This window comes from Sphaeramia orbicularis, chromosome 24 (genome assembly GCF_902148855.1).
Source record: "Sphaeramia orbicularis chromosome 24, fSphaOr1.1, whole genome shotgun sequence".
In the NCBI taxonomy this organism is placed as follows: Eukaryota; Metazoa; Chordata; class Actinopteri; order Kurtiformes; family Apogonidae; genus Sphaeramia; species Sphaeramia orbicularis.
The window spans coordinates 4141900-4167506 of record NC_043979.1 but is presented as its reverse complement, the minus strand read 5'-3'; the positions used below and the strand labels follow the sequence as shown (position 1 = coordinate 4167506).

Here is a 25607-nt window from a genome sequence, read left to right as displayed (position 1 = left end):
CACACTCCAGTCTTTTTCCAGCAAATCCAGGTTAACCTCAGTGATAAGTGGTTTTCTTTAGGCTACAGCTGTTTTGTCCCTTCTCTTTGTATTTAGTGGAAATGCTTTTGATTTCACTATTAGTTCTAATGTTATTTTTACAGTTTCACCAAACTTTTAAATGACCTTCAGTTACGATCACTTGTAGTTTTTTTCTGAACACATTTCCTACTCAAAGATTCACCATCACCAAACGTTCCCCACTATACTTCCAGGTCTGAATAAAGCATTAAGAACTCAGTTTTAGTATTTTACGACCAACATTTTAACTCCTCTGAAACAGGGTTGTTTCTGGTGTAATGTGGGTTCTGACCTGGTTTTTAAGAATGAAAAGTTACCTACAGTTATAATTAGGGATGCTCCGATACCAGTATCGGCATCGGCTCCGATACTTAGTGTGTGTACTCGTACTCGTACTCGTAAAAGATATCTGATACAACTGCACTGATACCACTTACAGCAGTGTGACATTCCCAGTTCAGGTCAGCAGGTACGAGGAGGAGGAAGAATGTGTGTGAGTGTGAAGAGTGGAGATGGAACCAAGTAAACGACGGTGATAAAAGTAAGGCTGACTGACAGTTCCGTTCAGGACACAGACAGATACAGACGTTCTGTCTGTCCTCTGCGTACATTCCATCTGTTTTCCAGGTGATGGAGGATGAGTACCCAGACAGAGAATACCAGCGGGAGTACGGAGCGGTGCGGACCACCACCAACAGAAGTGAAAACCAAACCTCTCACTCATTTCTCTTTTCTCTTCCTGCTGAAGCTAAACTTTTAAACCTTACCAGAGAAAACGCTGCAATATTAGTATCACATTAGTGTTCCCTCTGTCGTCTCCATGTTTGTTATTACTGACTTTCTTCTTCTTCTTCTAAAAAAACTTTCCTCTTCTTCGTGGTATTTGTCCAGTATGGTTAATTCAGAGCGGCGCCCCCTGGTGGATTAATTGACAAACGCTCATTCCAACACATTAAATGTCAGTAGCAGCACTTTGTTCCAGTCAGACTAATGACAACGACAATAAAGCACATTTACAAAAGGAACTAAGAACTGGAATGGGATTATTAAGTACTTGTATTGGTACTCAGTATCGGCAAGTACTCAAATGTAAGTACTCATACTCGGTCTGGAAAAAAGTGGTATGGGTGCATCCCTTCTTATAATACATTATTTCAGTCCGTGCATCAGTATGTTGACAGCTGAAACCTGTGAACCACTGCAGTAATGATCCCATGGAGGCATCTGAACTGTGTCCTGGGTTAAATCCAGGTGGGGGACTGTCTTTGTCCAAGGCTGTACATTGTTTTTTCTGTTTCATTTCTAAAATGTGTTTTACCAAAGATGGTAAAGGTGAAGCTAACCTAATAAATAACTCATTAAAGTTCCAGTTTTAATGAAAAAAAAAAAAAAAAAAAAAAAAAAAAACATTAACTTTGACACTGCTTCCATAGTATTATGTTTATGAAGAGAACAAAAAGTTTATCACTGACTTTACAATTTCTTAAACATTTTCAAAGTACTGGAAATATGGTAATAATGAAGACAAAATGACAGATTCCACTGGAATAAACTAACGTATGTGCACTGACAGGTTATTTCAAATGTAAATTTTGATGTTTATTTTTTCTTTATTTACAATAACAGTGTCATGGCATTAGAAGCTGTAATCAGTGTGAAGCCCTCATCAGTCCAACACACTCCTGTCCTGTCCTCTCTGAGTCAATACAAACATGCTCTTAAATACTTCATTACAGATATTAGCATGTGAACTTCTGCCTGCGGTGAATGAACCATGGAAGACGCCAGCGCCACCATCTTTGTCACCGTTCAGAAGATCTATTACCCGCTGCTGTGCATCATGGGTATTCCAGGTATGTGTCTGGTAACATCTTTTTTGTCTTTGGCCGTCTATCCTTAAATTATTTAATCAGAACCATTATATTTACAACTACAATATATTTTATTCACGTTTGACTGACTGACAGCCGAAGTTTGCTCTTTCTTGATTCCTGGCTTTTATGCGAAGCACGGTTAAATACACACCAGACTTCTCCATATTCCATATGCACAACTATTCTGATTGAAATAAAGGTCAAAAGACTGTTCTAGACAAATAAAGTCCATTCGATGTCAACACTTCTCCTTCTACTTTCAGCCAGTTTGTCCTTTCAAACATGACCACTTTGTACGGACAGGTCCAGGTGAAAAAGGCTTTAGTTTTGGGTGTTTTATAAGCTTTGCAGTATGTTGGGTAGTATTTATGCATAGAAGTCACATACAGCAAGAAATGCTGTCTAGCTGTTTTTCACTTACTTGATATAAACTTGAATGTGACTTTTTTTGGACTCTCTAGGTTCTAATATAGTATTGTATGGAAGCTCACTTCCCATCACTGTGATCATTCTATAAGTGTAAAATAACCTCAAAAATAGTGATTTATTGTCTTAAAATATCAACTTAGTAGTGTCCAAAAAACAAGAAACCTATTTAAAATAATTATCTTATGTCATTAGTATCGAATACTAACTCATTTACACATTATACATTTTTTATTACATCTGTAAAAATAACCAAAGCATGGCAACTGGTCCAAAAACAAATTCTCTTGTCGAAGTGAGCCTGTCAAAATGGCGCCATCTGCATCGGTGAATCCTCTGGTCGTTAAACTCTGTGGTATTGACAGGAAGCATTGCCCAGATAGCAAAGAGATACTGGGACAGATCTGGAACAGAATCGCACCTCGACTCAGCCCGAAACCGTTTGGCAGATCCGTCCCAGTGTCCAAACGCACATCGGGCCAAAACAGGTACTGCTCCATGAAACGGATCCTCTACAGAAACGGTCCAGCTCTGGCCCAGCTCCGTTCAATCACATCAAGAATATACACAAGAATCATGTTGTCGTAGATTTGTATTACGACTCTGGTCCAGATCAGCATCACAACTTTGAAAATCAGTCTTGGTTGTGCGATGGGAGACTGTTCTGGGCCAAATCTGTCATCCAGCACAACTTCAGAACTGCTGGAGAGAGCTGAAAGATGGATCAGATGCAGATTTGGTCCAAAGTCAGAAAACAGATGTGAACTATAAACGGATGTAAAGGCTTTAATGTGGATCCGGCCCAAAGCTAATTGCTATCTGGGTGGTGTTTCAGTGATGTTTCAACCTAACCGCTCATAAAGTCATCAGTAACTTTGTGTGTTTCCTTTCAGCCAATCTCTTCACCTTCTACATGATCTGCTTCCGTAAATGTGGGATGTCCGACACAGCCATCGTTTACCTGAGCTGCCTGGCTGTCGTGGACACCTTCTACCTGGTCTGGGTGATCCTTATTGATTTGACGCTCACCTTCTGGCTGTTGCAGCCCTTCTGGCACTCCCACCCATGGTGTGGCATCCTGGGCTTCTTTCAGTACGGCTCCCTCTACAGCTCCTCCTGGATTGTGGTGGTGTTCACCATCGAGCGCTACCTGGTCCTCCGCAGCACAGCAGCTAAGCGCCACTTCTCCCAGGCCTGGGTGACTAGACTGACCTGTGCAGGCATCGTCCTGGTGTCCCACCTGGTCTCTGTGCCACTGGCCTGGATAAATTTTGTTTCACCGGTCAACTTTACCGCGAAAGGGGAGAATTACACACTGCCCAGGTGCCACTACCGTGATAAGACCTACTCCACTATTATAGTGTGGATAACGACCTTCCTCTCTGGTGGAATCCCCATTGTGCTGGTCATCATTTTCAACTACCTAATCGGGTATCATCTGTGCAGGGCCACTAAACTCTTTACAAAGGAGGAGCGGCGGGTCATACATGGAAGGGGCACCAAGGGCATGCTGAGGAGGACCATCCTGCTGTTGGGGACCGTCTCTGTGGCCTTTGTTGTCCTCAGCCTGCCTCGCTTTGTCACATACTGCATTCTGAGGACTAAGTACAATGACGAGAACTTCAACAGGAATGACTACACCATCCCTATCAATGTGGCCGGAGACTTGGCCAACATGCTCCAGAACCTCAACTCCACCACCAACTTCCTGCTCTACTGCATGGTGAGCCGGCGCTTTCGTCAGGAGGTGGTCCAGGTGGTCATGTGTAAAGCAAAGGCGCGTGAGTTCGGCTCCGTTCTCACCCAAACCACCATGAAAGTCTTCTCAGTGGCAGACCAGAGGACCATCCATTACAGACCATCCAGCAACCCTGGGACTGTGGTGCTAACTGGTCTCAAGCCAAAAGACTAGAAGATAGCTGTACTCTCAAGCAGTAATCTGAAAAAATCATCTCAACACATTAAACCTTCTATAAACTTTCAACTCCAAAGATCAGCCCAGACCAAAGGTTTGAGAAAGATGAAACTGTTGAGGATGTTGTAGAGGAAACCTGCAGCAGTAGGAAAGATCTCCTCTCAGCTCCACTGAAACTGGCTGACGGAGTCATGTGCTTCTCCACTGTGTTTGTCTATGTTTTCATCAGTATTTATGCGCTGTAGTTCACCTGTTAGCTTCTCATTAGCCATTTCCCCAGTGAAATGCTATCTCCATAATTCATGCTTTGTATGGTGTCCTTCTAACAGGACTCCATTTTTACCTCCGCCAGGAGGGATTGTGATCACTTTGCTTTGTGTGTTTGTTTGTTTGTTTGTTAGCAACTTTAGGGGAAAACTATTCCAACCATCTTTCCCAAATCTTCCCCACAGATAGGCCTAGGCCCTGGGACCAACCCATTACATTTTGGTCCCAGTAGGCCAAAGCTCAAGGTCACAGCAAGGTCACAACATCTACAATTTTCCTATCTGTCATCATTGAGCAATTTTGGAAAAGTCATAAAAAATTCAAAGCGACTCTGATTAGCCTCCAATCTGGTCCACCTGTAGCTTAGAACAATATCTTGTATCTGGCACAAAATTGTCCACATCCACTGTGGAATGTGGACTCTGTGGACATTTACATTTAACATTGAAAATCCCATTTACCACACATTTAAAATTAGAACTAAACAAATACTGATTGGAATTTATAATAATTGGACATACGCATGACTGGTACCAAGCTTCAACTTTTTCTGCTGTATGGAACAACCTGGAAACTGTCTAATTTAAACAGAAATAGTCGATCCACACATGCACACCGTTCGGGGTGCTTGGCGGAGGTTTGTGTTTTCTGAACACTTGTGTTGTTTTAGTCATTTCATCAACACTAGAGATGTAATTTTAGCAAATAATCATCACTTTCTGCATTCATGTTTTAAAGATAAAAAATTCTTTCCAATTTCAAAAGCCTCGAAAACCAGCAAATGAATGATTGTACAGAGATTTGTTACAACTGAAACAATGCATTGGTCTGAATTTTCATTTCGTCTCAGTGCAGGTCTTTGGTCTGATCAGGGTTTCATAGTTTTCAAATGTCAGGTAAACAAAACATCTCAGCAAATTCCATCCACTGATTAGATCTGTATCTTAGTTACTAAGAAGACGGAGTGAAGTGAAACATTTCTGAAATGTTTTGTGAAGTGGGCATGCTCAGATGGTGTGTCACTCAACTGATCATCGATAGTCAGGGTCCTTAATGGTCTCAAAGTCCTACCACCTGTTTATGATCCCTCGACTTTCCCTCTGGTGCCACCATGTGGACAGGGGTGTGGGACCTACTTGGGAAGAACAGTTTTACAAATGACCATTTATTTCACACAGGAAGTTCTTGAACTACAACAAAACTGAGAAGTGTATTGTAGGAAACTAAAACTACTTAGAAAAAAACTGCTCAGTGTACAATGCAATGAGGTCATGGGGTCAAATGAAAACAGTAACAAAAAAAAAGCTGACCCTTTTAACCCTTTCATGCATGAAGTATGAGAACCTTAGTCAATACTTTTTTCTTAAGGCATGAAAAAAAACAATGCAATTGCATGTTTTGTATGAACCTATTTTTCATGGAGTTACAAAAATGTCCACTCAGCTGGACACTATGCATTTAATTTTTTGACGCAAAGAAACATGTATTTAAAACCCATCATCAGAAAGTGACATGCTGTGTGAAAACTATGGAATAAAAACATTTTTAATGCTGCTAATGGCCACATTTTAACATACTCTAATACTAGTTATTACTCACTTTATGGAGATATGAAAAAAAAACTTTTTGTTTAAGAAAACTGTTAATTACAGTCTAATAATTGGCAATTGATTTACACTAAAACATGTTGCTGTAGATTGAGTTTATCTAGAACAGCAGAGTTACAGTAATGGTATGAATTGCAGTATTTGGAATGATGCACAAGTGTCCACTGTGTTGGCTGATATGGAACTAAAACAACAAAACCTATGAATATGCAGTGGTGAAAAAAAAATTAGACCATCAAAAGTCATTTAAAAAATGGTTATGCAGTCAAGTTGTAACTCCTGTGTGCATCATGTGACTAAAACAGACAAAAAAGAAAACATGGAATGCCTAAAAGCACTGTTTTTGTCAGTACAATGCCATAGATACTGATGTAAGAACTGAAGTGATTTTGGTTATTATCAAGAAAACATGGAAAATGGCTAGATATCAGCTCTGAAATTAAACTACTATGAGCTATTTTTGTTGTTATCTTTATATTTGTCCAAACACATATACCTTTAGTTGGACCAGGCATTAAAATTAACAAGAAACTGAAGAAAACAAGGGGTGCTCTAATTACTTTTTTCCACAAGTATACAAGGGAACAGCTGGAGAACAGGTGTCCACTGTAGTGACCACTATGCATGAAAGGGTTAACATCCACCATGTCACCAACACTTAATTTCTCATAAGCCTTGGTGAAACATCTGTATATGTAGTTGTGATGTTTTCCACAACACATGAGCAGTGTCAAAGTTTTAACCTGACAGGCAGGTCTGAAAACCTCCTACCCAGTGCTGAAAAGTCATTCATATGCAGACGCTGCATTTGTATCTGCTTGACTGGATGTGTCACTGTCAATACACTCCCCTTTATACTCTGAGTGTTCTTAGATTTGTTTTCAGTCTTTGCAGAACAGATGGTATATACATCAGCTAAAATTTACTTAGGGGGTCAAATGAGTGGCCATTTTTGTCAAAAAAAAACCCAAAACCGTTGTAAAAAAAAAAAAAAAAAATGCATAGAACTGTGTTGAAATAATGCTAATACATTTGTGCACAGACTACTGATATTCTTTGACAGTGGAAGCTCTATTTTCAGAAATATTGGATTTTGAATAGCACATGTATGTGAAAACTTTTGCTGGTGGACAGACGTGACATTACCCATGATGCTCTGGTCAGTACCAGTACTTTATTAGTAATAAACTTATAGACTTACTATTGCTAATTCTAATCCTCTTCTTCATAAATGTTAGTATTGTGGATCTAAAACAATAACAGCTGACACAAAAACACTAAATGTGGCAGTGGACGGATGTGACATGGTTGTTGTGGATCCCATCATACTGATGCTCTGCAGCAGTGGCCATTTCTCAGACTGTAGTGGAAGCCCTGCTTCCCCTCAAATTATGAAAATTAAATGGTTAAATATGTACGGTTGTGTTGACATTTTATTGACTACACATGTGTTAGAACACGTTCATCTCCAAGATGAGTTCGTTCACAATCAGCTTTATCACAAATCAACGGACGTGATGTTGTTCACTTCTCCTCCATTCCCGTGTCTGTGTTTTCTCCTCCATCTCTGCTCAGTGCATTTGTCCGTAGACTGTGTCCGTCTCTGGGCTTCAATGGGACTGAGTGGAACTGTTTTTTTCATTGCCTCAAAACTGGACGGTAATTGGATAAATGCCACGATGTTGTCCCACCCCCGGACGCCGGGCGTCTCTGGGGGTGAATGGAGCTGTGGGCGGAGCTCGGCCGGGCTGGACGCCAGAATCTCACGTGCTGATTGGAGGATCAGTCGAAAGGCTGAACCCCGTTTGATTGACAGCTGTTTTCAGATCTGCTCCTTCACTGACACAGTTCAGTTTAATACCGTCACACATTCTGCTGGGAAATGGAGAGAGAAACCACTTCGAAATTACTCGTTCATTTCTTTGTAAATAAAACACACTCACTGGACTTCCTTGTTTCAATTTAACATAATTTCAGCGTTTTCTTGTTTCGGTTCCATAATTTAATCATTTCTTGTTCGAGTTTAATATAGTTTTGTAGATAGTTAAATCAATCAAACTGTCGGCTAGGTCGGAGTGAAAGGAGCATCTGTAGTTTAAAAAGGCTGAAGTCTTCCACCCACAACACAATGGGCCGAGGCAATCTAAGCAGAGAGGACACTGGTCCAGTCCCTGGAAAAGACGCCTACTGGTACGATAAGGTCACTGAGCATTTTCTTAAAAAGGAACGGAGGGCCAAATTTGTGTTTAAATAGCTTGACAATTTTTTATTTATTTATTTATTTATTTATGTAAGCCGACAATGAGCTTCCCCTGTCTGAAAGACGAGCAGCCGCCACTGCTCTGCAGCCATGTCACCGTTTACACTAATGATCCCTGTGCAAAAACTAGGATCACAATTATTTATTGTATAGTTTATCATCATACTAAAGAGTAAATAACAATACAGAATTGTTATTTCTGTATAAAAATGCTTATTATTAGAAAACTGTTGATTTAAAAAGTGATGTGTGACATTCTTCATGTATGTATTGGCGTAACATAAGCAGGATGGATCAGCACCATACTCCAGATTGAACCTGTACAAATAAAACATGTGATCTGTAGTATATAATCTTGTAAGAAACACTGGGGAATCTAAAAGAATAGAATATTTGTTTTTCAGGTAAATTCAGTTAAAATGTAACTTGGCCATTTGTGACATGAAAATATAGCATTAATTGTGATGAAATTGGACATTTTTGAGCTGAAAACATAGTTCATATGAGCATCAACATGTTGCAACAGAACTGAAATCCTGTAAATTTGCAGAACTTGCATTTACCAACACAAAGTTCCTTTGGGGATTCACTTATATTGGTTTCTTATGCACAAAGACAGAAATAAGACCTCTAAGCACATTTTAGCTGACATACAGTATGTGTGCTTCGTCAGTGGAGTTAATCAGTGTCATTTTCTTGGTTATGTGGAACCAAGCTGAGTTTTCCTCAGGATCCATGACATGCATCAGGACAAAAGCCAAGTGAGGGGTTCCAAATTGGGTTCAGTTATATTAAAGAAACAATGGTAAAAACACTGCAAATATGAAGAGTTGAACAGGAGGCGGATGCTAAATATAATCCCACTCATTACATGTATTATGTATTTTTCGGGCGCACAAATGTATTAATGTGAGTGACATATTCTCTGTTGCCTTGGCAAACAATATGAGCTCAAATTGAAAAGGGTCTCATATGTAAATAAAGTGTAAACACATTTGAGCAACATGATTAATATGTGCACATTTCAAATCAGCTGTGTCATTGTTGACTCTCTTCAATAAACAAACTACTTGTGGATTCACACCTCCTTTAGAGAGTGTTTATCTGGACTGACTCCAGAGAAGAACCTGATTGGCAGCTGCATTCTTAAGCCAAAGCATTTTTTTGCATGGGACAGAGTACTTCCTGGTTTTACGCAGCACAGGTAGAGGGAAAATTTCCTGTTTGCCTCAGAACAGGTTTGTGTCGTGTTTTGACAATAAGCACGCTGAAGAAAAGGTAAGTGTGGAATTACAGTAGTTTTCGCCTGTTTTCAGTCATGTGAATGTGGACATGTGAATATATAGAGCACCTTTGGTAGTTTTTATTTGAACTTTTGAGGACCTACTTCACATATTCTTAACAGAGACTGTTGACCCTTGTACTTGATCATGTCTGCCAGCTCTTACAGGCTCGGTCACAGTTGACTAACAATGTACTTAGATTACTGTTGTCATGGAGCCCTCATGTTGTGAAACTACAGTTTTCACGGTCTTTTGCTCGTCTTTAATACAGTGTGTATGAGTGTGTCTGTAAGTTAGTCACACTATTTTATTCTCTCCTCGTTGTTTTCATCTTGACTTCCTCAGGAGACGTTGAAACCCAACCCCTCTCGGTGACAAAATGAACTTTGAAGGTAGGATTCACCAAACAACTCCTGATTTTTTTCCCTGATAAATCAAACAGTCTGTCACAGTAAATCCTGTTGGTTCTTGGCAGGACGGTGTCCTCACCGAAGTATTCCAGTTGAAATGGATGAGAAGATGACACCTTCTAATCTGGACTTGGTCTTGCCGTCATCTTGCCACGAGTGTATGGGTCAAAAACAAGACAGTAAGAGACCCCTGGACTACAGCTGTAAGCCAGCGGAGGAGGCAGACCCCCAGGCATCCCAGTGGAGAGTCCAGCAAGTACCCAGAGCGGCCTTTCATGCTGACCCTGAACCATGGTTTATGGTCCCATCTCAGCCTGGACACAACAGGCTCCACGGCCCCAGAGACCAGGGCCCACTTTACAAACAGGACCAGAGCAGATGCTACGCCTACCCTTCAAACTGGCCTCCAGACCTGTCTGTGGAGCAGAGCTTGGAACACCCCCAGACGCTAAAATCTATGGACAACTATGCCTACTATGCCCCCACAGGACCCCCAGCGCCTCGCATTACTGGTCATGGTATGTGGAGGATAATAAAAACCAAACTAGAGTGGGGAACAGAATTTGAATTAAGAAGTACAAAGGGTTTCAACAGTCAGATCAGCAAGTTCAGAAGAGAATAATTTAACATCTTCACAAAAAAACACATATTAGGTTGATTTAACCCACAGGTCTCAAACATGCGGCCCGGGGGCCAAAACCGGCCCACCAATGGGTCCAATCTGGCCCCTGGAATGAATTTGTGAAATGCAAAAATTACACTGAACATATTAAAAATCAAGGATATTAAAATGATTTTAGATCAATTCAACTTAAAGTGGTCAAATCAGTAAAATACTATCATAATAACCTGTAAATAATGAAAACTACAAATTTTTCTCTTTGTTTCAGTTTTTTTTAAATTAAAATTACACAACAATGTTTCCATTTACAGACTAGCCTTGTACAAAAAGTGTGAACAACCTGAAATGTCTTCACAGTAGTCTAATTTTACCAATATTCTGCCTGTTACTAAATGTTTTGTGTATTTGTAGACCCACTGTCATCTGCAATTTATAATGCATGTGTATAAATTATAAACTAAGGTGTAATATTGTTCAAATTGCACTTATTTTTTTAATGAATTTTCAGGTTGTTCATATTTGTTCATGTTATGTTCAAGTACAGTTCGTAGATGTAAACATTGTCATTACAGAATTTGCCTTTTTTTCACTCAAAAACAGAGAAAACTTTGGAGTTGACATTATTTATAAGTCATTATCCTATTATTTCTGTTATTTTGCTGGTCCGGCCCACTTTATAAAATATTAGGCTGTATGTGACCCCTGAACTCAAATGACTTTCACACCCCTGATCTAACCACTGTCTAACCACACCAGATGGTTGCTCTTGGTTTTTTGATGTCTACAGTTTTCATTTTGGTCTGTCTGGAGCCACAACGTACCATATTTGGCTAAAAATGTGGAGCAAGTCAAGTCAGAGTTAATGAGGAAAACAACTAACAGCATTACTAACAAGTTGGAACTCACACTGCTAATTATCTACCTCAAGGTATTGGCCGAATGTTAGTCTGTGGTGTGTTAACAGTAATGTCAATTTTATATAATATTCAGTACATACACTAATTATCAGGCTAGTTGACATACCATACCCCTATACTAAATGTATGTTAACTTTAGCTTATCTAGACATGCTAACAGGTTATTCATAAATTTAATGACATATTTGCATAAGAAAATCCTTGTCCTTGAATTGTAATTTTATTCAATAAACAGAAGCACATAGAGTTTTTTTTTTTTTTTAATAATATTATTATTATTTACCCAAATCCTAAAAACAATAATATTTACACCATTACATTTAATATATTGTCATTAAAGTGAGTTAAACAATAATTATTCTTGAAAGTAATTATCGACTTCATCTGAATCCAGGCTTTTTGTCATTTAGCTTCCATCAGAGCCGTGACATTTTATGATAATTCTACATTGGTTTCATTTTCACGCTGCAGATGTTGTTGATGAGATGATGCAGGAGCAACTAAAGGCTTCTGCTGAGTCTGGAGCTTAGTTTAATTTGACTTTTTTTCTCTGTCAAATGTAAAGCACAGTATCAGAGACCTTTGTCTTCTGTTGACGACACCTGAGATAGTTTTACTGAGATATTCACCTTTAATGTCTCAAGACACTATTTTGAAATAATAAAAGCCCTGGAGATAAAGGTAAGACCATATTTCAGAAAACACAGCAGTTCTTAACCCATAAAGACCCAAACAGCCACTGGTAACCACATTTATCTGCTGATCTAAAATGTTTAATAACTTCTGATCCACTAATCCTATCAATCCATGTAAATAATTGGTATAAAATACAGTTTGTCATCTTTTCATGGTCATCAGATATGACCTATCTGGACGTTCAGAGGCTCAGTAGTTACCGTGGAAACACCAACATCTTCTACAACATCAATTCACCAGTAAAACCCATGGAGTCAGATCAATGACAGTGGATGGAAACAGTTGTTTTATGTCCAATTTATGATATATTTGCTGATAAAGTCACTTTTTCTTCAGTTTTCTCTATTTCTGATATAATAACCCTCGACTTTAATCTGAGCTTCAATGAACATCTACATGATCAGTAAATTAAATATAGGAAAATACCTGATTTTCACTGACAAAACGCAAAGTAAAGAGGATAATATTACAATAAATGGTAATAAATTACTTAAGAGAGGTTAAATATGGAGGAAAAAAACCATTTAGGAGCTGCCACTAAAGTAGAACTGGGTCTTTATGGGTTAAATGTCACTGCATTTTCTGACATGTGTTTTAAGTGTCCCGACCACTGGACCAGGCAGCATCAGCCTTCAATTATAGGAACCTTTACAAATCTAAATAACTACGACTCCAGTATTCCAAAAGTGGAACAAACAATACTGTAAGTGTTAAAAGTGAAAGTACTTGTTTGATTCTTCACAGATCCACTCTTTCCAGCATCTGTGTTAGATTTAGACTGATGTTTTCTCCCCAGCCCTGTTAGTTGTGAGTTGGCTGCTCTGATATTTCTTATATGACAAGGTTCAAGGTTTGAGTTGCATTTTAGATTTTAGTGACATTAAGGGCAAAAATTCAAGTTCTTGGTTCTGGACTGAAAATACATCAATTTAGGGTTAAATTTTCTCAGGAATCTGAATCTGAAATCATTTATGCAAAATCTTTTTTGGTTTTCAAATCACTGAGCCTTTATTGACACAAGGTTGAAAAAAAAAAACATGAAATTTGGCCTATGCACTACTTGATTTAACTATTTAATTTCTGTCAAGAATCAAACCTAACATGCTTTCTCCTGTTCATCTGTGAGCTTTGAATCCTCCCAGGAGGCCTTCCTCCACCCCTGGATGGCTTTCATCTTGGCATCTTAAGCCCTATTCAGTCAGTCTGAAATTTAAAAAAATATATCAATTAGGCATTACTCCATAACATGTGTAAGAGTTGTTTTATTAATTTAACTATAAATTGATATGTAGAAGCCTTCCTAAAGTGATTCTGGCTGCTTAAATTAGCTTCATCATTGACAGAGCATGTCAAAATCTAACAAATTGGTGCCAGTTTCCAAAACGAATATGAAAATTTGGTTGTAAAAAAAATCTTGATCTCACTTTAGGAAAGTAAATGGGCCTAAATAATATAAACTAATTGTAGCCCATGTAGGTGGGCATAATTGATAAAATTTTGGAGGCTAGATATTGAAAATTGAGTGAATGCAAGTTTTTTTTTTTTACAATGGTATGTATTTTTTTCACAAACTAAAACCTGATGGGGGTAGGGTTAGTAAAAGTAATGATTTGACTTATCTAATATTAGAATAGACTTAATTGTTGGGTAATGCTTTATTCACAACAGAAAAAGAAAGAGAATGGTATATAATACATACAGATTTATGATAATATTAACTCTACACACAGAATTATAAGTCCAATTCTTACCTAGAAGCCAAAAAATCCAAACTAAATAGTCCCAGGACGTTTTCTGAGTAACTGGCTGATATGATGTCACTGACTTTGAACTGAAATCACTGAAACTGATCCTCATTCTAAAGGCCAGACCATCAGGTCTTCTTCTAAGGTTCAAAGTCAGCAAGTTCAATGAAAATTTGTAAGCAGCAACAGGATTAATATGGGTTTTCAAATTATTTGTCACTGAAAAAGGGTCATTTTTGCCCACTTTTCAACAAACATCATGCAAAAAGTCACACAAGGACAAGTCATGCACATTTTTTGATGTTATATTCTGAAACTACACAATTTTTCCAATAAATTCAACACAAGACACTGCATGAAAGGTATACATTTATTCCACAATATTTTTTTCACAGTAATGTCACAATAATGATACTCAAAGTTTCAACCTTGTCATATATTTGTGTCCTTCTACAGGTCCTGACCCAGCTCTGGGGAATTGTCTTCAACAATGTGCATGTCACCATCCAGCTGAGCCTCCGTATCACAACTATAATTACCATGATAACCAACGCCAACAGTCCTGGTATTATCCTCGCCATGTTTTTATGATGTAATATGTTTAGTTTTTGATGCTTTAATTGTTCTCATATTGTTTCGGATGATCTCCCTCCACAGGAACCTCCCTTCAAAGAGGATGCATCACCACAACGCTCCAAATGCCCCCTATGTGTCTGATGTGATGTGTGAGGTCAGTGTGGAGCGTTCTGTTCCGGCTTTTCCAGGAGAACCCATAAGGGAGATCAGGAAGACCATCAGCCTCCCAGAGGAGTGCAGTGAGTGCCATCAGTGGACTTGGACATGTGTCTGTGTTTGTTTTTCAGTCTGACGGGCTGTAACAGTCTGCTGTTTCCTCACAGGAAATGTCTTCATCACATATTCCACGGACACAGCCAATGAAATTATTTCATTCACCAAATTTCTGACCGATCAAGGATTCAAACCAGCTGTAAGTCCCATGTTTTTGTCATCTGTGTATGTCAGTGCCTTTGCATATACTGTACGCTAGAGATGAAACAATTAATCGACTAACTGACTTAAATCGGTTACAAAAAAATTCTTCAATTCCAATTTTCCTGAATCAAAGCTTCATTCCTTTAATTTCACTGCTGTTAAACATTGGTTCCACTGTTGTTTCACACGGACGTTTATTGTGACGCACATGACGTCAGGATCAACACACACTTGTATGTTAGTTCCATGTTCAGTTATTAATAAGTTGGATCCAAATGTGTTAAAGACGGCAGTGACATAGTGTTTGTAGATGTCATTGGACTGGTTAGTTATTTATGTCTATAGATACTTTTATATATACCTTTATACTGTTGTTATTGTTGTTATTTTGATATAGATATTTATTATATCATTTTACTTGTATACTTTTTGTGGTTGTTGTTTCAGCTGGTTCTGGAATAAAGAACAAGTTGTTTGTCATTTTCAGACATGTCTGTTTCATATTTCTACAATTTTTTTGCCGATTCAAATAATTGTTTAATCAAATTAAAGAAAATCAATGGATTAAGTGATTACAAAAATAATCAATACCTGCAGCTTTACTGTACATCCTTATACTCTGTGTCTTAAAGATTGACATCTTTGATAATCCAGTCCGAAGAATGGGCATCACCAAATGGATGGACAGCTTTCTGAATGATGTAAGTGTGACACTTAAAGGGCTCAGTTTGCAGTGGACACTGTTAAAGCTGACCATGTGATTATGAGGCAAGAATAACTGACACAACTGAGTGAACTGTAGTAAAGAGTATATGAAGAGGATGTATTTTGTTAGTTTAATAACAATAGTATATTTTGAAGTTACCATTTCAATCCTTCTTTGGACTTAACTGCCCCAGTTTTAGCTTATATAGTAAACTTTGTCATACACTTTAAGAGCGAACAGGTTTTTTTGTACATTTTTTCAGAAATCAGTGCTCATAATTGTGGTCATCAGCCCCAAGTATAAGGTGGATGTAGAGGGAGCTGGAGACGATGATCATGGGCTGCACACTAAGTACATTCACAATCAGGTAAGTACTAACAGCCAAAGAAGTCTACCTCAAAGTCACTGTATTACATATAGAAAGTGTTGTACTAGCGGTGTACTTGTAAGTGTACTATTGGAGTATTTATGGGACTGAATTGGCTCAGTGACATATGTACTGTACTTTCTGGTTTATATTTAACTGTAAACTGTGAGTGTAAAACTAATTCATGCCTAAGTTTAATTTATACTGCAACGCTTCTGTAAACTATACTACAAGTAAACTTACAAAAACTAATTATATACTTAAAGGTCACCTTCTAGTCTATGAAACTATTCTTTTAGTATATTTACACTTGAAGTATATGTATACTCATGGATATAAAAATATATCACAGCCCACAGACGTAAACTTTGGAGTTTATACTTTTACAAATAACTGTGAGCTGACCTCATAACTTGTAGAAACACAGTTTTTAAGTATGTTGTAAACTTTGAGTTCAGAATAATGTTAATATAAAGGTTTTATTTTGTACTGCAAGATACTGAACTATAGGATAAGTAACCTTAAATGATAGTAGCTGTATAAGTCTATGAATATTAGATTTATGAAAATATACCATGAATTCAATGATCAAGTTATAAAGCAAAAGGAACAAATCTCTATTATGTAATATGTAAATATAAGATATATTAGTGATCAACAGCTTAAGTCCAAACATGAAGTATTTACTGTAAGGAAATACTTGTTTAGTAATATTTTGTTCTTTTTTTGGAGAGTGGGAACTACAGTGCACTGAGGCAGGGCTGTGTCATCTCACTACCGCCCTCTTGTGGTTTGTTCTTGTCAATTACACTCCCTCCTTTCACATCTTTAACATGTTACGAAAATGTCTGCTGAGGACATTTATGGGAAAGTCCCAGCTCCACCCAGAGCCTGTGCACATTCACAGGTACACAGTGAGAATCAGGATAATGTCCCGAGTGTTGGAGGAGGGGGTTTTACCTCAAGTCCCAAACTTGATTTTCCAAGAAAAAGACGGCAAAACACACATTTTTTTTAGTGGTTTATTTTGGTCTTATATGAAGAGATGTGTTTAAATGATGATTAGATGAGATGTACCGGCCTTTTCCTTTCATCAAACTGGAATGGAAATGTGTCAGTGTGTTCTGAACTGAAACAAACAAACAAACAAACATGAACCTTTTCAAATATGTGATGGTAACTGAAGTGTATTTGTATATTTAGTATTTTTATACTGATATTTTTAATTTTGTAATATCAGAAAACAGACTCATTGCAATAAACACTAAATCATTAACTTCACCACGAGGTATAGAACATTTTTATTACAATTTGTGCACTAATATGTCCTGAGCATTTCCCACGAATAAAACAACAAAACAAAAGTCACACATGCAGTATTTGACTGCACCACCTTTGGTTTGGATTACAGGAAACATTCACTGTCACATCTTTTTTGCCACATAATATTTATGTAGGGTCACAATAACGTTCATAATATTTGTTCTATCCATAGTTGCATTAATTTTTGATTATTGATGATGGAGAATTGGGCCACTGCCTCAAGTCTTCATCACATCCCAAATTAGAGTCTGGACTTCATGGAGGCTAATCCATGAGTGAAAATGATTCTGTCACAAGCCTGATGACCCTGATCAGTCCTGGTATTCTCCAATCTTTTTGATGTTAAAGGCATATTTTATTCAACATGGCAACCATTCAGCGACTATTATATTAAAAATAACCCGTCACAAATAGGTTAAAAAAAAGAGCATGTGACATCCCCCATGTGTGTGTTTTTTTCTCCTGTTGTAGCTTTGTTTGGTTTGGTGTGTATGTTATGTGCATATTTATTTACTCACTCATTGTAGCAGCCCTTGGCATCAATGAAACAGCGTAGAGTTCGACTGGTGCAAATCTTTATTTCATCATCACGCACCGTGAAACTAAAAACACAAACATTTGTACATAAGCTATTTTACAAAGTTTACTTGAGTTACATTTCCTTTAAAAGCACAGACATTATTACAAACAAGACATATTTCTCATAATTAAAATTGTAATTTAATACACATTTCAAACAAAAGAACAAAACATGCCACGACAATTAATTAACACATACCTTGCTCCGCCTACCAAGGGTGCAAACTCCTCACTCATCCAGTGTATAACAACAGGTATGCAAACCAAACTGCGCTTTAACAACAAAAAAACACAACCCATTCCACATGACTGTCATGCTTGATATTTGTTTAAAATAATGTGTCAGCAAATCAAACTCAAATGTTCTTTCTGCTCACCTCACTTCTTTGTTCAGCACAGTCCTGCTCTGCTCTGTGTGGCAACCCAAATGCGTGTGGCAAAACAGGTGTGTGGCAATCAGCCTCACTATATCCCAAAAGGGGGTGTGGCAACAATAAAACAAAATGGGAAGAAAATCCAACAGAAATCAAAAATAAATAAAAACAAAAAAAAAGGAAGAAAAATCTCAAATAATAAACCTATCTGCCGGCCACTAACACTCATCTTCCACTTTCCCCTACGGGAACGTATCTATATTATAAAAGCCAAGTGGCCTTTGTGTGTGTGTGCATGTGTGTGTGTGTGTGTGTGTGTCCGGGGATTCACACTAAATCCGTACAGAGCTGACTGCTGCAGTTTGTCATACTTACGTATTTTTGGTCAAGGAAGACAGTAGAAAAAATGACAAGTTGATAGGACCAGTATTTTAGGAGATATTAGTAATTTTGGAATACAATAGCCTTACAATCACATTGCTATGGCCAGAATGCTTTGGCGGTGACTGCTGGACAAATGCGGTACAGCATGCACAAATACACAACAGCAGAAAAACTACCACATCTAGAACCCGTGAATCCCCATGGGTCAACACAGTAGTAGTATATACATATGCATCTCATTGTACCTTCTTTGAAATGTACTTCTGTTTATAAAACCCCCAAAAAAAGAAGTAAAAAAAAAAGAGCTCAATCTGAAACATACAGCGGTAAAATTAAGCAAAAAATATCATATAATAGTAAAACAGTGAAAGGGACCATATTATTCCACAGCGAATACTTTGACCAAGGTTGTGAAGGTTTTACTTGTAGTGAAGCGTTAGATAGATAGATAGATAGATAGATAGATAGATAGATAGATAGATAGATAGATAGATAGATAGATAGATAGATAGATAGATAGATAGATAGATAGATAGATAGATAGATAGATAGATAGATAGATAGATAGATAGATGGGGAAATTTACAGGTTCCAGCAGTATCCACAAACTTAAAGAAACAAACAGTAGTAAAAACACAATCATAAAAAACTATGTATTTAGTTGTTTATGGTTTATAACAGGGACAGAAACATGTACGTAACAGAACTTCGAACAGTGATTCAGCTGTGTTGCCTTTGTTTAAGTCAAATGTCCATGTGTAGCTGAATTCTTTGTGTGTGCACATCCCAGAAAAGGTGATGATTCTTTTCTTTTATTTGACACAGATCCAGAATGAGTTCATACAACAAGGCTGCCTCAACTTCAGATTTGTACCAGTGTTGTTTCCCAATGCAACCAAGGTAAGTTACAGATGACTGTTGGTTGAATATGTTGAATAGCATGATATCATCATCAGTAAGTAATCTGTAAGTACGTTTCAGCAGTTTGATGTTTCAATTTGGCGCCTGAAGATGTTAACTGGTGCAGCTTTAATGTGAAGCTCGAATGAAACGAGGAATGCTGTAGACCACAGGTGTCAAACATGTGGCCTGGGGGCCAAATCCGACCCGCCAAAGGGTCCAATCTGGCCCACGGGATGAATTTGTGAAATGCAAAAATTACACTGAAGATATTAATCAATGATGTCAAAATCATTTTAATTCAGGTTCTACATACAGACACATACAGTTCAATTAGATTTCAAATGGGTCAGAACCAGTAAAATATTATCACAATAACCTATAAATAACGACAACCCCAAATTTTCTCTTTGTTTTTTTGGTGTAAAAAAGTGAAATTACATGAAAATGTTTACATTACCAAACTATACTTTTACAAAAAATGTGAATAACCTGAACATATATGAACAAGCGAAAATGTCTTCAGAGAAGTAAATGCCATTTCAACAATATTCTGCCTGATATCAAATGTTTTGTGCGATTGTAATGCACATGTGTAAATGATAAACTGATAAAACAAAACTTTTTCTTAAGACAATTCAAGTTGTTCATGTTATTCGGATTTTTAAGGAAACTTTGCAGATGTAAACCTGATCATAATATAATTTTACTTTTTTCACTGTTATTATTTTACTGGTCCAGCCCACTGCAGATCAAATTGGGCTGAATGTGGAACTGAACTAAAATGAGTTTGACAGCCCTGCTGTAGACTGTGTGTCCATGCATCCATCCTAGGGCTGACACATACAGACAACCATTCACTATCACACTGAACACTGTAGCAAATACAAAAATGTTTAGGGCAACTAATTCTGCAAGAGGGATGCAGCGTTCGTACAGCGTGTGCCTAATTAATCAGTAGTCACAACAAGAAAGCACACCTGGATTAATAAGTGTGTCCAATAATGAAAGACAGGAAATAAAGGAGCTACCTGAAGTTCAGGAAGTAGTGGGGCTGTGCAAAGAGGCCATTATTTGAAAGGTCAAAGGTCAAGGTTACTATGACCTCATGTCTGTCCATTCTTATGAGGATAAGATCTCAGGAGAGCCTTGAGGGGTTTCCTTTTAACCCTCAGAGACCCACAGCTATGTTTGGGATGACTTCTAAATAAATGTTTCTCCTCTCCTAAGTGAGTTTTCACCATTTATATTATATATATATATTATAATATTATCCTCTGTATTTTGGCATCTTTTTGTGAAAATCAGGTATTTAATTCTCTGATCATGTAGATAAAAGCTCAGAATAAATTAAATTTTTTTTTTTTTTTAAATTATTTTTTTTTAAGGAAACTAGAGAAAAAGGTTACTTTTTCAGCAAAAAATATCATTCACTGAATACAAAAACAAGTGCGTCCATCCACTGTCATTTGTTAAACTCCATGGGTTTTCTACTGAATCAGTGTTGCAGAAAATCGTAGTGTTTCCACGTTCACTACGAAGCTTCTGAACAGTAACTGTAGAGATGGGATTAGTGGTTCACATTTATTGAACACTTTATATCAGTAGATGCTTTTTCTTGTTGATGGTCATCTCGGTCTTTGAGGGTCAATTTGGTACAAACAGTTGATTAGACTCAAGGATGAACTGATTAGATTTTGGTGATGGGAGCTGGATGAACAGATTATGATGCAATCATAGTGAATGCATCTGATTGAATGTATGATTTTATTTTTCTTTTTATAGTGGGTGGCATCTGGCATTAAGCTGCTTTAATATCACCTATGTGTAGCGATATTAACCCTTAAAGACCCACAACTATTGTTGTTTGTTACAACTTCCATTTTTTTTTGTCTGTCTCAAGTCGTTTACCACCATTTATTATAATATTATCCTCTGTATTTTGCATTTTTTCAGTAAAAATTTTTTCATCTTTCAGTGTAAATGTATGTATCATGTATTTTCCTATATTTACCTCACTGTCCATGTTGATATTCATAAAAGCTCAGGTAAAGGTAATTAAAACAAATCAGGAAAAAACTTGGAAAAAGTGACTGTTTCAACAAAATATATCGTTAACTGGCTGATGCTGCCTGGTCCAGTGGTCGAGACAATTAAAACACATGTCAGAAAATGCAGTGACATTTAACCCATAAAGACCCGGTTCTACTTTAGCGGCAGCACCCAAATAATTTTTTTCCTCTATATTTAACCTCTCTTAAGTAATGTATTACCATTTATTGTAATATTATCTTCTTTACTTTGCATTTTGTCAGTGGAAATCAGGTATTTTCCTACATTTAATTTACTGATCATGTAGATGTTCATTAAAACTCAGATGAAAATCGAGGGTTATTACATCAGAAATAAAGAAAACTGAAGAAAAAGTGACTTTATCAGCCAATATGTCATTAATTGAACATAAAACAACTGTTTTCATTCACTGTCATTGATCCAACTCCCTGGGTTTTAATGGTGAATCAATGTTGTAGAACACAGGTGTCAAACATGTGGCCCGGGGGCCAAATCCAGACAGCCAAAGGGTCCAGTCTGGCCCCTGGGATGAATTTGTGAAATGCAAAAATTACCCTGAAGATATCATTTTACTCAGGTTCCACATACAGACCAATTTAATCTCCAGTGGGTCGGATCAGTAAAATACAATCATAGTGACCTATAAATACTCACAACTCCAAATTTTTCCCTTTGTAAATGTAAACATTTTCATGTCATTTTACTATATTTACACTAAAACAAACTAACATTTCACAAAAACATGAATAACCTCAACAAATATGAACATTGTGAAATGTCTGAAGTGTAATTTTAACAAATTTCTGCCTGTTATTAAATGTTTTGTGTATCTGTAGATCCACTGTGATCTGTACGTTGTAATGTACATGTGTAAATGATAGACAGACATAATATTGTTAAAATTACTTTTAGTTTTCTTAAGAAATTTCAGTTTGTTCATGTTATTCACATTGTTTTAAAGGATAGTTGGTAAATGTAAACCTTTTCATTGCATAATTTTACTTTTTTTGCTCTAAAACATAGAGGAAAGTTTGGAGTTGACATTTTTTATATATTATTATGTTATTATTTCACTGGTCCGGCCCACTACAGATCAAATTTGGCTTAATGTGGCCCCTGAACTAAAATGAGTTTGACACTCCTGTTGTAGAAGATGACAGTGTTTCCACGTTCACTATGGAGCCTCTGAACGTCCAAATGGGTCATATCTGATGACCATGAAAAGATGAATAACTGTATTTTACACCAATTATTTACATGTATTGATAGGATTAGCCGATCAGTAGATGCTGTTGGATGTTTGGTTCTTTTTGGGTTAATATTCCCATAAGTAAAATGAGGGAAGAAAACAAACACTAACTCAAATGAGGTTCTCTCTAGTTTTTGTGTCACCGTTTTCCGTTTGTTGTGATCTCTAACTTCACCTGTAGTTATGTGTAAGCCTTTCATGCTGACCCTAACATACTAACCCAGTGTGCTGTACGTTACAGAGGGATGTCCCCAGCTGGCTCCAGAGCACCAGGATCTACCGCTGGCCCCAGGACATCCAGGACCTGCTGCTGCGTCTGCTCAGGGAGGAGCGCTACATCATCCCACGGCTGGGAAACGACCTCACCCTCACTGTTCGGCCACTCTGAAGACGGCTGCAAAACACAGACCAACACACAACGCAAAAGAGAAGGTCTGTTTTATCCAAAACACCACATACTGCAGGCATGTCCACACAAATGACTGTGGTCTAACATGAACATCAGTGAGGACGGCTGCTGAGGCACATGACTTTTATGTCTGTTCAGGTCTTATATTTAGATTCACAATTACTTATTTGCCATCTGAATAATTACTTTCAATACAGTTTAATCATGTTTCCTATTCTAAACACAGTGCCTCTCAGTATTAATCTTTTAGTAGCATTTATAAAAAAGAGACAGTGATGAACCAGACCACTCCACAATTATGGACAGTACAGAGCTGGACTTGTGCCAACAGGTTATTTGTTTTAGAGAATCGATTAAAGGTTGAATATCCAAAAAAAAAAAAAAAAAAAGCCATCAAAACAGTTTTTTAGGTTGCTTTTCATTTGTTACAAGCTAACTCTTACATTTATGGGTCTGACTAATCAGAATTCTTACTGGGCACTTGTCTGTTTCTTTCTTTTCTTTTTTTTTTGTTTAAATACAGTAATACTCTTTAGCTTCTCCATTTTGTCAATGTGAGCGACTGTGTTCACACATGGTCATTTGACACATGATCAAAATGTAAATATGTGGATTAGTGAATGTGTTAAATTACAGAATTATAATAAAGCAGCAGTAAAATGTATATGTTAATGGTTCTGGATGTAATATTTATGTATATAATTATGTGGAGTTTATGTTGGAGTCTGTTTTGTGCTGGGAGTTACTCACCTGTCGACATAAATTCATTTCAAAGCTAACATTTGCTAACATTACAAACTGTTACCATTGTAGAAGAGCAAGGAGACATTTAACTCCTGAGACTGGGAATGGGATTTTTGTAGAAAAACAGACCTGGGCTCTGTAAATACAAAAAAAAAAAAAAAAACAATGTACAAGCTTTTCTTGTGGATTTAAACAACTGAGACAGTTGTTGTTAGCTTAGAAATGTTAGCTAGTTAATATTATAGTTGGCTAAACAGCTCTTTTGAGGTAAGAATCAAATGGGACGCACTAATTAATTAAAGTACAATTTTCATTTCCCCAATAATTTGTTGTTTAAAAACAGTATTAAATTCACTTTTTTCCCTAAAATGTAATTTTTTATTTTTATTTTTTAAAGCAAACCAAAATTTGACAAAATATAGCGTATACAAGTTCTATCCACTTTTGGTACATAGAAGAAGATGTGTGACTTGGATTTACTTTTCCAATAGTTATGTTCAAATGTTTTTATGTTGCTCAGGTACACATCGGACATTGTGATAATGTGATAGTGTGATGGTGTTTTTCCTTCATTAACAGGTTGTGTAAAACTGTAAACACACTCTCTCTGAAAAATTAAGTAACTACACATTATTTCATGACAGAGAGGGTGTTTATACATTTTAAATAGATTTGGGATTTGTAATTTGGTGTAGATATGTGTTTTGAAGGGATTCTTGGGTTGGTTCGAGTTTTAATTTCAACAACATTGAATACAGGAGCAGTATGTCTAAATGTTTTCTCCTTTTTCTGATTATACAAATGTTACCAGTAGGTGGCAGTATGCCCCAAATAATGTCACCATTCCCTGCATTGACTTATTTCTAGTTTATTGTATATTTTCATATTAGTTTGAAATAAATGTTAAAATCTTGAACTCAATAACTGGGCTGTGTTTTTATTATATTTGTGGTTCATTTGTGTCATGAGGGCCACAAATTTGCCTAAGGGTCTGGAGACAGACCACAGGAAGTGTACTGCACTGTGATAAGCCTTTCCACATCAGTGTGCACTGACTAGTGCAGAGCTGTCAGTCTGTTTATTAACTGAGCCTGGCAAAAAAAAAAAAAAAAAAAAAAAAAAATGATTTGCTCACATCAAAGTGTGTGAAGGGAACTGTGCTGATGTCCAGGTTTTTATCAGCTCCTGCATGAGGCTGGGTTCTATAAACACAAGGACAGCCAGCACCAATAAATCCACTGTTTGTTATTGTTCCAGGACCTGTGTGCCACTTGACTGAGCCATATCTGGTGTGTCTAAAACAACCAGGCATTGATTACAACCCCACCCCCACCCCACCCCCAAAAAAAGGGCTGGATCTCCTACCCATTTATCCTGCCACTTGTAAAATACAATCCATCCACAGTATATCAATGACAGCACAC

At 37.3% G+C, this 25607-nt stretch overlaps 2 protein-coding genes across 2 annotated transcripts; both read left to right on the top strand.

The window, feature by feature from the left end:
* Nucleotides 1-1834: 1834 nt before the first annotated feature.
* On the top strand, nt 1835-4274 carry LOC115415462 (probable G-protein coupled receptor 139). The gene is made up of 2 exons (XM_030129036.1): nt 1835-1913; nt 3254-4274. The coding sequence occupies exons 1-2, from the start codon at nt 1835-1837 to the stop codon at nt 4270-4272; spliced, it is 1098 nt and encodes a 365-aa protein (XP_029984896.1). The 3' UTR covers nt 4273-4274.
* A 5312-nt stretch (nt 4275-9586) lies between these two features.
* On the top strand, nt 9587-24390 carry traf3ip2a (TRAF3 interacting protein 2a). Its single transcript, XM_030127783.1, has 10 exons — nt 9587-9687; nt 10038-10084; nt 10168-10620; nt 14539-14647; nt 14740-14897; nt 14982-15070; nt 15708-15776; nt 16044-16148; nt 19634-19708; nt 23272-24390. Exons 2-10 carry the CDS (start codon nt 10072-10074, stop codon nt 23416-23418), a joined length of 1218 nt encoding a protein of 405 aa, XP_029983643.1. The 5' UTR covers nt 9587-9687; nt 10038-10071; the 3' UTR covers nt 23419-24390.
* Nucleotides 24391-25607: the final 1217 nt, after the last annotated feature.

What these genes read in the sequence shown, in the direction of transcription:
- traf3ip2a (XM_030127783.1), top strand. An exon ending in CAGCCTCCCAGAGGAGTGCA is followed by an intron (nt 14,898 to 14,981) that starts GTGAGTGCCATC and finishes GTTTCCTCACAG; the next exon opens with GAAATGTCTTCATCACATAT. An exon ending in TGGACAGCTTTCTGAATGAT is followed by an intron (nt 15,777 to 16,043) that starts GTAAGTGTGACA and finishes ACATTTTTTCAG; the next exon opens with AAATCAGTGCTCATAATTGT.
- LOC115415462 (XM_030129036.1), top strand. Translation starts at nt 1,835, where the DNA reads ATGGAAGACGCCAGCGCCACCATCTTTGTCACCGTTCAGAAGATCTAT. An exon ending in GTGCATCATGGGTATTCCAG is followed by an intron (nt 1,914 to 3,253) that starts GTATGTGTCTGG and finishes GTTTCCTTTCAG; the next exon opens with CCAATCTCTTCACCTTCTAC.